Source organism: Excalfactoria chinensis, chromosome 2, assembly GCF_039878825.1.
Source record: "Excalfactoria chinensis isolate bCotChi1 chromosome 2, bCotChi1.hap2, whole genome shotgun sequence".
Classification (NCBI taxonomy): Eukaryota; Metazoa; Chordata; class Aves; order Galliformes; family Phasianidae; genus Excalfactoria; species Excalfactoria chinensis.
Window position 1 is genome coordinate 95,884,371 of NC_092826.1, and position 13,966 is coordinate 95,898,336.

The 13,966-nt window shown below is 39.0% G+C and overlaps 1 protein-coding gene across 2 annotated transcripts in view; it reads right to left on the minus strand.

The window, feature by feature from the left end:
• LOC140248855 (dual specificity calcium/calmodulin-dependent 3',5'-cyclic nucleotide phosphodiesterase 1C-like) overlaps positions 1-13,966 on the minus strand; it is a 322,620-nt gene that overhangs the window by 208,811 nt on the left and 99,843 nt on the right. For both annotated transcript variants that reach the window (XM_072329915.1, XM_072329916.1), the window contains exon 3: positions 11,401-11,572. In XM_072329915.1, the coding sequence (XP_072186016.1) occupies positions 11,401-11,572 (172 nt within the window). The remainder of the gene's footprint in view (positions 1-11,400; positions 11,573-13,966) is intronic.

Below are 13,966 nucleotides of genomic sequence, written 5' to 3' on the forward strand. Positions count from 1 at the left end.
CCTTAAAAGGGCAGCATTTTATTTCAGCATTCAATAGAACCACAGAAAATATCACTAATATATATATATATATATATATATAAAATATATATATAAGGCTGAGATGGCTGTTTGCATTGTGTTTGATTCTTTGATTCTAGCATCAACGTCAGCTTGTGACATCTTAGCCACCTATACTGGTACAGCTCTACTAAGGTCATAGACACTGAAACTGCACAGCTAAAGCTGGCAGAGAATATGGCCTCATATCTGTGTGGGTTTTTTGGTTATTTTTTTGCCCACAAGATAAACAAACAAAAAAACACCAAACAAATAATATTAGAAGCCAGATAATGAAAGTTTAACACTGTCTGGAAGAGATAAGTATTAGAACTGAGATGACTGTACCTTTACCTTTGACAAGACTGGAAAGTATAATCACATTTTGGACATCCAATAGACAAACTCAACAACTGAAAGGTTAATAAAATAATGCCTTTGTTTGCTTTTCTATCACTTCATCTGATCTCTGTGACAAAGGAAATATATTAGAAAATTTTAGGCCAAGTTTGGTTCTGAGATCAACATCAACAGAGAGTACTGCTTAAGTAGTTATCATGTTAGTCTAATATCAATATTTATACAATATTTTTAAGATCAAGGGAAAGTTAAGGACACTCATCCCCCAGAAGCACCTCTGCAGATGCAACAAGCAGTAACCAACATTCCAGGTTTAGAGTCAAGACAGATGAAAGTGTTCAGCTGATCACGGAAGGGAAGTAATGATTACTAACACCACAAGTAATCTCTCTAAGACCAGTATCCAACTTATGATAAGCTGATGAGAAAGTTTTCACCAGTTCTTCATGCAAACTGTCTCCGTCATATGCATTTCCCTCCCTACGTAGAGGAAATTAGTTCTGACAAAAGTAGATTATATTAGAGAATCTGTATTAGTTATCTTATTTAGATGAATTTTTTTTCCCTCTCATCTATATGAGCTGTGAACTCAGTGTCACTCTATTTAGATGACTGGGAGATAAACCTTGCATTTTAATGAATTTTACCGTGGAAGATTAAATATAAAAAATACAGAGTTTATGTAGGAAAAAAGTTAAGACAGTATTCTAATTCATCTCAAACACAGATGGAGAAATTCTCCAGAGAAAAATCCCAGTTGTGAATCTGCATTGCAGACCTCTACTACATACTGACGTCAGAGGGAGTTCCATGCAGCAGATGTTTGCAGACTGTGCAACAAAAATCTGCAATGCAGATAACAGATCCGCAATGCAGATCAGACACGAGGATTTTACTCATAGAGTGATAATTTGCTTCACCCTCCCCAATACAGAATCACAAGAAACCTGAAGCTGGAGGGACCTCTGGAGAACATCAGTCTAACCACCCTCACCCAAAGCAGGGTCAAATATAGCAAGGTACCCAAGACTGCTTCCAATTGTATTTTGAATATCTCAAATGATAAAGTCTCCACAACTTCTCTAGACAACCTGTACCGATGCTTGGTCATCCTCACAATAATCAACCAGTTAAATAAACAAACATAAAGAAAAGCTGTTTATTTAAGTTATATTGTCTTGTATTTTATTTTTTGCCCTCTGCGTCTTTTTCTGTCACTACTGAGTAGAGGATGACTCCCTCTCATGCGTTTCCTCATATCAGTTTCATATAAGCTTTCTTTCCCTCAGGATGAACACTGCAGCTCTTCTAGCCTCCCCTTGTTTGTCAGCTGCTCTATTCATTTAATCTTCTTCATGGCCATGTACTGGACTCATTGCACACAGTGCCCATGTCTCTCTTGTAGTTGGGTGCCCAGATCTGGATCTAGCACACTAATGCTGAGAAGAGGGAATGTCTGACCAGCTGGTCATTGTCTTACACCTGCAACCCAGGAGTCTGTTGGTCTTCTTCACTGCAGTGATATGTTGCTTGTTGATGGCCTAAAGGCGACCACCAGCTTCTTCTCAGCGAAGCTTCTTCCCAGCCAGGTAGCCCCCAGCAATTACCAGTGCATGGGGTTGTTCCTCACCAGGTGAAGGACTCTGCCCTTCACTGTACTGCATGAGGTTCCTATCAGCCCAGCTTTCCAGGCATCTACATCCCTTTGCAGCACACCCACTCCTCTGGTTTTCTTTCAGTCTGAGAATTTGATGAAGGTACACCGTGCCCCATCATTCAGGTCACGGAAGTTAAACAGAGTAAATCGTAGTTGCCTGAGCTGTAACACAGCCACTCTAGAAAATCGATCTTCATGAAACATAATGAATCCATTTGTGCTATTATAAACTTCTCATGAGTTATTTTTGAGCTGTTTTAAAAAGAATGAAATATATAATGAGAAATCTGAGGTTAACCTCACTTGAAGTCAGAAAAAAATGAAATGAGTATAAAGACGAGTAACACGGTTGACATTCTGCTGCAGTACAATACTAGGCAGCCTGTATTCTGTTGACACCAGTGAGTAATTTCTGTGAGAAATGAGTGTAGCTTTGCTAGCACAGAAGTGGATATGTCAGGATAGCAAAATTATTTAGACTACACAATGAATTTCAAGGAGAAAATAAGAAAAAGTGCAATTTATTTCTGAGAACCAGTGCAATGGGCAAATCCAGAGCAACACACACACACATACACACACACACACAAAAACAACCCTGTGTTTCAGGTCACTGCTTGCCAAAACCATCCTGCTCACAAAGTGACTTGGCAGCATTAAAATCAACATTATAGCAGCAGAGCAAACAAGCAAATAGTTTAAGGCTGTAGTAATTCAAAGTCTGTAAGCTTCATGGAGTCTTCGTGAAAGTCATTGTACATCATTAGAGAGGGAATTCGCTGCAACTAGCTTTGGTTGCTTTGATTAACTATTTGACAGTATTTCTAATGATTCAGAAAAAAAAAATACGTTTGCCAAGTTTATCAGATTTATAACATTAATCAAAAACATGCAAATTTTAGTTTATGGGCACAGTTCTGAAGTATCAAACCACATACTCAGCTGCAGCAAGTCAGTAAAACCCCACTGAAGTCAATTGAGTTTTATGCCAACTTACCCCAAACTTGGCTTACTGTATTTACACTTGACAGTAATTCTTTTAGTCAAGTACTGCTGATATAGCAGGTAATTACATTATGCGCAACTTTAAAGCAATTCAGAAAGTGAAGAAGCCCTGCAAAGGAGGTACAGTGCCAGAATAATCCAATTTTCTCAACGTCACATCTTCAGAATGAATATTACTTTATTATGGATAACACTGTTCAGAATTAGGGCAGACTTAATTATAACTGCTACAGGAACCTAGCAGGATAACAAACCATCTCGACTCAGGAGCAAATACTGTTGGTGACAACTATATGACAAATATCAATCTTGATGTGCAGAGCACTGGGAACAGAAATACATTCTTAATCATAGATGCTTCAACTACAGATGCTCTAACTGATCTAAATGATGCTTGCATGCATCGTTTAGAAAGTAATAAACTTCCGATGGTTTTCCTTTTCCCAATAAATACTCTTCAGTAGCTGTTACTTAAAACTTATCTTCATGGTTTGGTCCTTTCTCAGCTGAGCTGAGGGAAAATTTGCTCTGACAAGGTGCTGTGTGAAACTAAGTGCCCACATAAAAGATGACAAATTTACAAGAGAAGGAATTTCTGGGCAGCAGTCTCAGGTCAGTTTCCACTCTCAAACAATGGCCTTTCAACCAAAAGAAGATAGGAGGGTTTGGGGTTTTTTTTTTGCCATAGCTAGATCAGCACTGACATCAAATTTAGAATACAAACCTGGTTTCAAGGCAACTTAAGTCAATTTGTAAAGTTTAGATCAATTTATAAAGTTCAGATGAAAACCAAGGAACACATGATAGCGTTAGCAGTCTTGCTGTGAATACTTCAGTAGCTTCAGAGCCAAACATTATTGGAACTAAAAATAAATGTCCCAGTCTGCAAACTACAGACACCGTGGCTCTGACATCAGCGAGCGCTGAGCACTCAGATGGATAGTGTGATAATTTCCAAATGAGACCTTCCTATTACATAAAATAGTTTCTAGAAATTGCCAGCAGGCAGCTTAACTTGCAAATACCAGATAAAGAACAGCCATTAGAAAGTCATGTGGGAAAGGGGTGCTGCCAGTTCACACTAGCTTCACTTACCTAGTTATTACTAATGTCTGCAAAATCACTGGCGGGCTGGGCTGCAAATCCATGGCAACAGCATTTGGGGCAAAACATGGTAGTTACCAAAAATCATTTTGCATGGGGCAATAAGAGAACAGACAAAACTATCATCAGAGATCAATGAGTCAAAAAGTAAGAAACAAAGCAAGGGGTGCGAATGGGAAACTCCAAAAAGTCAAGAGCAACCCACAGGCCGGCATCAATTGCATTACTCCAGGAATCAACAGCTCGATCTATTGGATAGGTGACACCTGGAATAGGTACAGTGACTTTTAGTGTGTCCAAGATAAATATTTAGAATAGATTCTCTGTTGGGTTTCATTGAAGTCCGTAGCTTGTATTTAAATACAAAAATCACTTCTAAAATACCTTTTTCTTATACAGAATGTAGTTCTATCTTCATGTCTGATTGTCATATTCAATTAGCTGAAGCGGAGAATCACTTTTTTTTCCTTCCCTTCAAAGCTCTTCACAATAAGAAGAAAAGTGGGACGTTAATTGAGATTAAGGTCCTATCCAAGATCATTATGGGTAATTTTGTCATTCTGTTGTTGTTATTCACTTCAAAATATTCCTGAGTTTTTACTCACAGGTTTTGTAGTCTCAAAACAAAACAAAATCTGTCCCTTACTGGATTGAATTTGAATTCACCACATCCTTTGGGAAAACACCACATAATAACATACCAATCAACTTCATTGCTGTCAGCCCGGCATTTAAAAGCTGAGGAAATTGCTCAGGAATTTCCTTTGAGTGCCTTTTAATGTTTTTGTTTACACAAATTTTAGAACTTAAGATAAAGTTTCAGCAACTGATTACTCAAAGATTTCTATCTCCGCTCATCAGACTCTTACTGCCAAGATTAAGAAAGCCACTATCCCATTTTCTCATTGGGAATGAAATACATACTGCGAAAGTCTTAATTTCGTAACAGGATAAACAACTTATGGCCTACAGGACACATACAGGCTGCCAGGACAATAAATCTGTTCCAGAGCCTATATTCCTTCTTCCCAAGCACTGTTCAAGCACAGCTCACAGTCTGGAGAAACAGACCAGGTGGCCCACAGCTCCTTTCCATGGCTGTTTTTCCTGGAAGCCTAGCTCTCCATCCCCATTAGGTGAGTGTCCATCAGGTTCAGTTTGCATCAGAAACCCCAGATCCCTGATCATGCAAAGGAAGATCATGGTAGGTGCAACCCCAGTGTAATAGGCAATGACATACAGAAGCTGGAGCAAGATATGCAATCTAGCAGGAAGATGTGGCGTGATCACAGAGTAATAGTAGGGACGGTAACACTTTTCATTAGCACTGATTGCAATACTCAGAGCTGAAGCACAACTCATGACTGGTTTCTTAAACACTTGCACTTTCCATCCTTTGTACCTTCCCTGTAGCAGCACACTGTACTGTAACCTGCACATCTCCCACCATTCTGCTCTCCATGGGATTCTCCTCCAAATATTGCCAAGCCCCAGTTTGAGAGCCCTTCTTTTTTGTCTGGACACATACCTTGCCTGCTTCACAGCAAGGCACATGCTGCTTAACTGGAGCCAGGAGTCAGCTCTTAACCCTCTTCCATCCCTTCAGTGGGACTCTTTTAATCAGCTGTCATGAAACAGTTAGGAAAAAAGTATCTGTGAGATATCTACCATTCTGCTAAACACAGCTTAACTTCATCAGAAGACTAAATCGTTGTTAATGGGAAGGATGAGAATCATACAGCATTCTCCTTATGAAAAGGACAGCCAGTTTTCTGTGGAGAAGCTGGCTAGAGATAATTCTAACAGGAACTGTAAGGCCTTCCAGACTGGTATTAGTATGCAAACACTATTAATCTCTTAAAGTAGAGATAACTAAACAGTGCATTAAGTACTTCCTTAGCAGGATGAAGACAATTTTTAACTTCATGCATTCTCCTATACACAACTGCATGCTCAAATACAATTTATTCTGTAAACCTGCAAGGTATGCAGGGCCAGCAAGCACAAAAAGCCAAGCAATCAATCTTATTTGTGTCCACACATACACGCACACACTGGAACAGCCTTGTGTCAGACAGACATTTGAGACTTGGGTTGCACAGCTTGGATTTAAAAATGCCTGCCCTGTGTGCATAGTGGGGGCTAGCATCATCACTGCCAAGGACTAGGGATGATTTGTAAGCTTAGAGAGCCAAGACTGGGAGCCGCATGCAGCTGCTAAGCAAATGCTCAGAGTTTATTAAAGGTCAAGATTCAGGTGATGTATATCAGGCAAACACGTGGTCATGGAGATACTCTGGCCAGTCATCTAAGTAGGACTTCTTTACCATCAGGACAGTGTTTGTACAAGGAATATCAGCTCAAAGTCTTGTTCCTATTTTGGAAGTGGGTTTGTTCCCTACCTTTAGGACATAAAGCTGTGCTTGGACGCCCACAGTGCATCTGAATTTCTCAGCTTGGGTCATTTGATGTTCCTGGTATTTACAGGAAAAGAATTGCTGGGCTTTGCTTGTCATCAATAATACATCTATCCTATGAAGAACAAGAAGACTGTGATATCAAAAAATAAAATAAAAGAGAGGTCCATTTCTCTTTCAACTGCCTTAAAAAAAACACCTTCCTTCCAGATCCATGTGGATATTTGTGGAGAGAGAGGATGAAACCTTTGAACAGTAACTGGTATAAATCTTTCTTCTCTGATCATCCCCTCTCTGACTCATAAATCTCCATCTACCAAGAAATGAGTGCATAGCTCTCACAAAGTATAACACATGCACCTAGAAAGGAGGCACAGTTAAAAGAGAGAAGAGAGATTAATGATGTGGAGCCATTTCCTTAATGAACAGAACAATTTTCACTTCCTGTTCATCCTAATGAGTATCAATAAATAACAAGAATAAGCAACAGGTTTGAAAAAAAAAAACAAAAAACCACAGATTAATTTAAATTTAATGCACGTAAAGAGCTTTATAATAAGTCTGAATTGAAAAAGATGTTGAGAAAGATGGTTTTCAGAGATACAGCTTACACTTTAATGTTTAGCATGCCCTGGATCTGCTGTAGATGAGTATAAAAACCATTGAGAAAGCATATTTTATGTTTCCAGCCTTGCACAGCAGGTTTTGTTGGCTTTTATCAAGTTAAGGCAAATAAGACTTCTCTCTCATTTTTGTATTTAATATATATATATATATATATAAAAGATATTTATTTTTTTTAAAGAACAAAATCAAATTAAAAATGCAGGCAATAGAGCAATAACGAATCCCAGACACAGATTTATTCAGCAGAAGAAGGAAGAAAGCTCTTTAGTCTACCTCATATATATAATCATGGTTCTTCTGACTTTCAGACTCCAGATACCAGCTTAGGTAGTTGCAGGCAAGCTTTGGTGCTGCCCAGCATCAAAAAGTGACCAGGTCCCTCTCCACCACATAACTGGAGACTGGCTTTTATTAAGACACAGGCAAGGTGGAAGGAAGATCCCTGTCCCTACTCTCACCAATGCTAGCTCAAGACAAGCAGTTGAGCCTCCTAGTCTGACTCCCAGGGCTCAGTGCTGCAACCAGTTTACACATCTGGAGCACAGCAGCATCTCTATCCTGTAGACCAAGCGGCCAGCAGACAGCATGAGCAAGTGGGTACATCACCCACGACTGAACCAGGAATACAAGAAAATTAGCTGTCAGTGTGATTTAAGATTCCCAACAAAGTGAAGCAGTCAAGGAAAGCAAACTGTCCGCAGAAGATAAAGAAGCAAATTTCGCAGCAGATGTAGGAAAAAAAAAAAAAAAGCAGCTATTAAGGTAGGAAAGGTTGTTAACAGTTTCAAACTGAAAGCAGGAAATATTCTGAAAGGTGACAGAAACAAAGAACTCATGTAAGCACTGGGCCTAAAAACATTCTGACCTTGAAGGAACTGAATCTTCCTCTCAGGTTCCCAGGGTGTATCGCCTATCAAAAGGCAAGACCTCCGTAACACAAAACATGGATCACCTACTTGTTACAGCTGTGCAGGTATCCAGTAAGGCTCATCTGATACAGAGTACATGGCCTTTGCCTCTTATGTTAACTGTCTAATTGTGTTACTCTTGATTTATCTCTCTGGAAAACACTCCCACCCCAAGTTCCACTTGTCAGATAGAGCCAGCTGGACCAGCCTGCAATTGCAGACCAGCTTCAGTTGTCAGAGAGACCTGGACCAGAATGGGAGGCTGACTGAATGTTTTGGCTCTGAAGAGCATTTGCAGGTCCTTCCAAGAACATTCCAGTAACCTCCTACCCTGTACAGCATCTCTGCTGACACCAGATCCAGTATAGCTGCTGCATCACTCACCACTCCGTAGGCACCACCGCAGTCGCTAGCCCCAGTGCTGAGTCCCAGGTCTCTGGACTCAAAATAATGTTCTCTCCTGTACATCAAAACCAAGTGAGACTAGGAAAAAATCATGACATCTTGGAGCCTTTAAAAATAAGATCACAGCTCTTGTAATTGTACTTTATATATTAGTGCAAAGAAAGACAGTGGATGTACCAAATCCGTCACATAAAGTGCAGGCCAAGCTAATAATTTCTATGTGCAATTTTATTTTTTTCATTGTCAAAAGGGGATAATCCTTCATTCCTGATATTTCCACCATGTTTTCCATGTATAATTCCAGTTGGCATCTCCTCTTCCTTTACTAGACCAAAAGAGTAAATATCAGTGAGAATGGATTTCAAAATCTATCATTTAAGTACTGCAGTAATATAACTTATCAAGATACAGAATTACTTATGATTAGTTTCTCAGTACAATACTGCAAGCAACAAGGTACTGCTAATTCGCTTTTCAGAAAGGTATTTGACCTCGTTAACACCTATTGTGTGTTTATTGCTGTCTTTGAGATAGGGAATAAAAACTGTAGAGGACAATTAGAATACTTGTCAACTAAGGAGAGAACATCCACTGTACTGACTTGGTGTGCAGAGAGGGGCTTGTTTCATTTCTTTTCACTTTATATCATAAAGACGGTTTACTGTTGCAGGAAAAGTAAGACTGAAAAGACTGAAACAATCACATGCTTCCTTTTATGTTTATATCCATTTCAGTCTCATATCTTGATGTATCACAAAATCAAATATAGCTCTCCTCCTAATTGTCCAAGCTACAGAACAATAAGTACTGCAGAGTAGAATACAAGATCTAATACTAAAGGTGGTAAGTGGGATTTCATACTGCTTATATGTATTCACATAAAAAGAGATGCAATCACAAGGAAGTGTGGCTCATTTGACACCAGAGAGACATCTTCTTTTTAACTATGCAGGAAAGGGATAGTATTGCCATATACTGCTCAAACAGCAGTGAATCAAGAGCAGCAAGGGAACTGCTGCATTTTATGGTTTGTAGCAGTCACGTTAGAAAAACTGGTCTGGTCCTTCTCACCATGAAATCAGTTCTTATAAACCCAATATTGCCCTCCACAGATCCTGAAGTTCAGCCACTAGGGTTGTAATCATGACATGCCAATCCCAAATGCAATGAAATAGCTAGATCTTCCACCAGTGTCTAGTAAACAAGAAATAAGGGAATTCTGTTACTGGCAGGAAACGTCTGGAACCCAGACATAGCAGGCACACTGTGTCAAGGGTGCACTTGAAGATCAATACACACAGAGGACCCCAATGAATCAAGCATGGAAAAATTCTGACTGCTTCCTAAGTTCCAGTTCACATTATAGTATCAACAAGATTCTAAGCTGAATTAAAACACAGCTGTATTTTTATTTTGTCTTCAGGAAATAACTGCAAGGTACTTTTGTCTTCAGCTTCTGTACTTGGCTCAAACACACACGGTGCTTCCATTCTTTATAAAATTAGACAGTTGTGATTTCCCTTAATAAAAGTCCAAAAACTGCCACATCGTACAGTAACTTCTATACTGAAGAAATATAAAGGTTTCCAATGTTTATGAAGTTATTTACATCACATTAGCAAAACTATCTTGCTAGATTAAATCTTCCAATTCGTCAGTCCTTATTATGCTATTTACAACCTCACTTCTTCTAAGAGTCAACCCTACTCACATAATCAAATCATGCCATTTGAAATGCCGTGACATTATTTTGTCACACAAAATGGTTGAAATTATCTTTATGACGGCAAAGTAAGGATTGCTGCTGCACAGAATTTGTTATGAGAAGAGAAAGCTAAAAAGAGCTCTTGAAACAGATTCCAAATCCCAAAAGCACAGAGTGTTTAAAAGCCATTAAATATCACAGGTCACCATAAAAGGGAGAATCTGGGTTCTGGAACTCTTGTCCTGAATCATTTCAACAGAAATACTGAAGAACTGTAACATGATTTGAGAATATGTGATTTTTATAGGCTGACATAAATTGACTTGTTAACTTATTATTTTTCAAGGTCAAACAGTAGAAACAAGATAACTGAGATTACTACCTCATATAATGAGAGAAACAAGTTTGAGAGGCTCTAACAGAAATTTATCCAAGACAAAAAAACAATCACTTCATGCTTGCATATGTGTGTTGATTATAAAAGAAAACTTGAGCATAGTTTTCAGAAACAGTTGCTAAAAAGCACTGGGAAAAGAGTGGTTTTGCCACACGTTACTACTGGGCACACCAGTGTTCACATCTTGGTCAAAGACCCACTATAAGCACACAGCTTCTTCGTTTTACCTTATTTTCAGAAAATTATTCTCAGAAAATGTGTCAATAAACATCTAACAACTTTACAACCACGTGATTAAATGAGAGAAAATCTAGAAATTGATATACTTACAACTTTACATACTTCACAACAGCAGCAATCGCTCGCTTACAAGTTTCTGTCCAGAACCCTTCTCCCGGACAAAATAAATTAATGCTAGACAGTTCTCAGGACATTGCATTAATAAAGAAAGGTGTAACGCTACTTTTAATCAGTAAAGCACCATCTGACCTGAAGGGCAAGCTTTCATCACTAAAAGACTTTCAAATGAAAAGGTATCAACCTTCAAAGACATCTTCTATATATGTCTTGTCCATTATCTTTTAAGGCTAATGAAATCTGAGAAAAAAGACATATCCAGTCACTTTTTATGGACCTCTCTTTTCCTCTCCTGTTTCAAACAAAGCTATGCAGCACTGCAGAATCTTTCAGAATTGACTTCTCCCACCAAATCCACACTGCAGACAACCTTAAAAATACTCTCAAGCACAAACAGTGTAAGATCATATCCTTCAGACCTGAAAGATGCTTTCACCAGTGCCTCAGGACTGTCCACGGGTGGGAGCTCATCTGCGAGGATCTCTTCAGGGGGTCTGGGGTCACTGATGATGGTGGGCTTTGGCCTCTCCTTGAGGTTGCCAGTCAGCCCACCGATAATGGTGTTCCACAAGCAGTTCTGTGATTTAGACCCTGCAGAAAGGGAGTGGGAAAGAAAATGAACTCATGTTCTCTGGTAACCCAGCAGCATAGAAAATGAAGATTTCTTTGTCTGTTATCTTTCTGACTTTGCATCATCACATTTTGCAGTTAGGCCAAAAAATATGAAATAAAGCTCAAAGTGGAATTACATCCTAACATTTCTGTCACTTTAAAATCTAAAACCATAATGAATCTGTACCAGTTTTGGCTAGGATGGAATTGGCTTTCTTTAGAGCAGCCCATATCATACCAGGCCTTGGATTCATGACCAAACAGTGCCAATGCCACACCAAGTTTTAGCTCTTGCTGAGCAGTGCTTACACAGTGTCAAGGTCCTCTCTGCTCCTCATGATGCCTCACCAGCAAGAGGACTAGGGTTGCACAAGCATTTGAGAACTGACCAAAAGGATATAGCATGCACCATGACACTTTGCTCAACAATAAATGCTGGAGAGAAAGAAGGAGAAAAGAGGGACATTTGGAGTTACAGTATTTGTCTTCCCAAGTAACCATTACATTCCCACTTTCTTACAAATGGAAGAACACCTGCCTGCTCACAGGAAGCTGCAAGTGAATTCTGTATTTTACGTTGCTTGTGTGTGCAGCTTTTGCTTTACCTATTCAACTCTTTATCTCAACCCACAGATTTTCTCACCTTTATCCCTCCAGATCTTCACAGCTCCAGAGCGAGCTGTGCAGGGATTTGCTGTCTACCAAGGTCAGAACACAATGGCCTCCCAAAGAAAGACCGGGTTGCAGAACAAGTTTTATGTGTCAATGAAAAGCTCCCTCTTCACATTCTACTTGAATTATAACTTCACATGTATTGACGTAGCAGTATTCTAAATGAAAGAACTAACCAAAACCCAAAAGCAACAATCAATACAATATTAATTGCAGACTTTCACTGGCTCAAGTTAATGAAGTTTAAATAATTAGGACCAGTATCAGAGGAGATACTTGTTTTCTATTGAAAGTTCAGCTTTTTTCAGTAGACATCAAATGTCAAAATAGATCTACAGATGAACTTTTTACATTTACTTAGAAGTGTCATTGGGTGCCTTGTGCTTGTCACTCATGGATCCCACCCTTGTCTGTAAATGTATTTTCACTGACAAAGTACAGTTATTATCCTTCAGTCAGGTCTCTTCTCTGCCTTTGGGGAAGAGAATATGAGACTTTCATAAAGTTTTAAAAAGTAAGCTTCTTATTTCCAAATACCTTCTGAATAAATTAGGCACTTCTAAACACCCCACTGATACTGCCATACTGAACACCTGCACATATTCTAACTTTAAAGCATTACAAAATACATATTGATGGGCTAGCAGTTTCCAAAAAGAGCAGTTAAGTATGTCAATGACTGTTGTGTTATCTTTTTTAATATTAGACTATAAAGGTAAGTCTATCTGTAACTCAGCTGTCCAACAAAGATTGCTAAGCAGTAAATAATGGACCTAATATGGACAAAGTGTACTACACACAAAGTACAAAACTCTGTTCCAAATAGAAGAATTGCTATCTCGTGCCTCATGAGAATATCTTACAAGAAAACATTCTTTAGAAGCAACAGTATCAGCTGCAACAAACAGGTAGTAGCAGGAGTGGTCTGCTAGTTGTCTTACGTTTTCACACAGCCCAAATGGTACAGATGTAGAAGAAAAACAAGAATTCATGTTTATCACCTTCTTTCCAAAATAATTTTCAGAATATTTCCTAAATAACAAAGAAAGCGTGGCATTCGTATGCTTCTCTGCTCTTAACTGTCAGCAGCTATTTAATATGCAAGGACCATAACTACCTAAATTTACAGGTTGCCTTGGTGTCCTGTGCCAAGTTCTAACAATAGCTAGAAAAATTAGTAGTCACACCAGGTAGTCCAAAGCCAAGTAATCTGTATGCAACAGCTACAGAATTGAATGCAGCAGCATCAGCACATCTTTATCACTCAAGGACTTGCAATGCTATGCTACAGTACTGCTTCTGTGCTTAGGGTACCTATTCAAATTTCTCCAGAAGTCTGTTTTATTTGAGTAGGCGAGCATTTGTGTTCCCATATAAGCAGAAATATAAAGAATGCAAGATGTCTAAATTATTTGACGGACCATACAAATCATCTGTGATAGAGCCAAAAGCACCGTGACTCCCTATGATATGTTGGTTAGATCTATGCAGCAGACCTTGCGAAACAGCTCTCCTGAAGATGAACATCAACAAATCTGCCAACTGACATGAATTAACTAGTTTTGTTACACTAATGAAAAGTCATGCCCACCTACCCTAATAGGCATTTAACATGCCCACGGTTATTATGTTTTGCCTTATAGGCATGACTGATCAACCATCAGACAGAAGCCTCTGGCTGCCCAAAACACTGAATGCCTG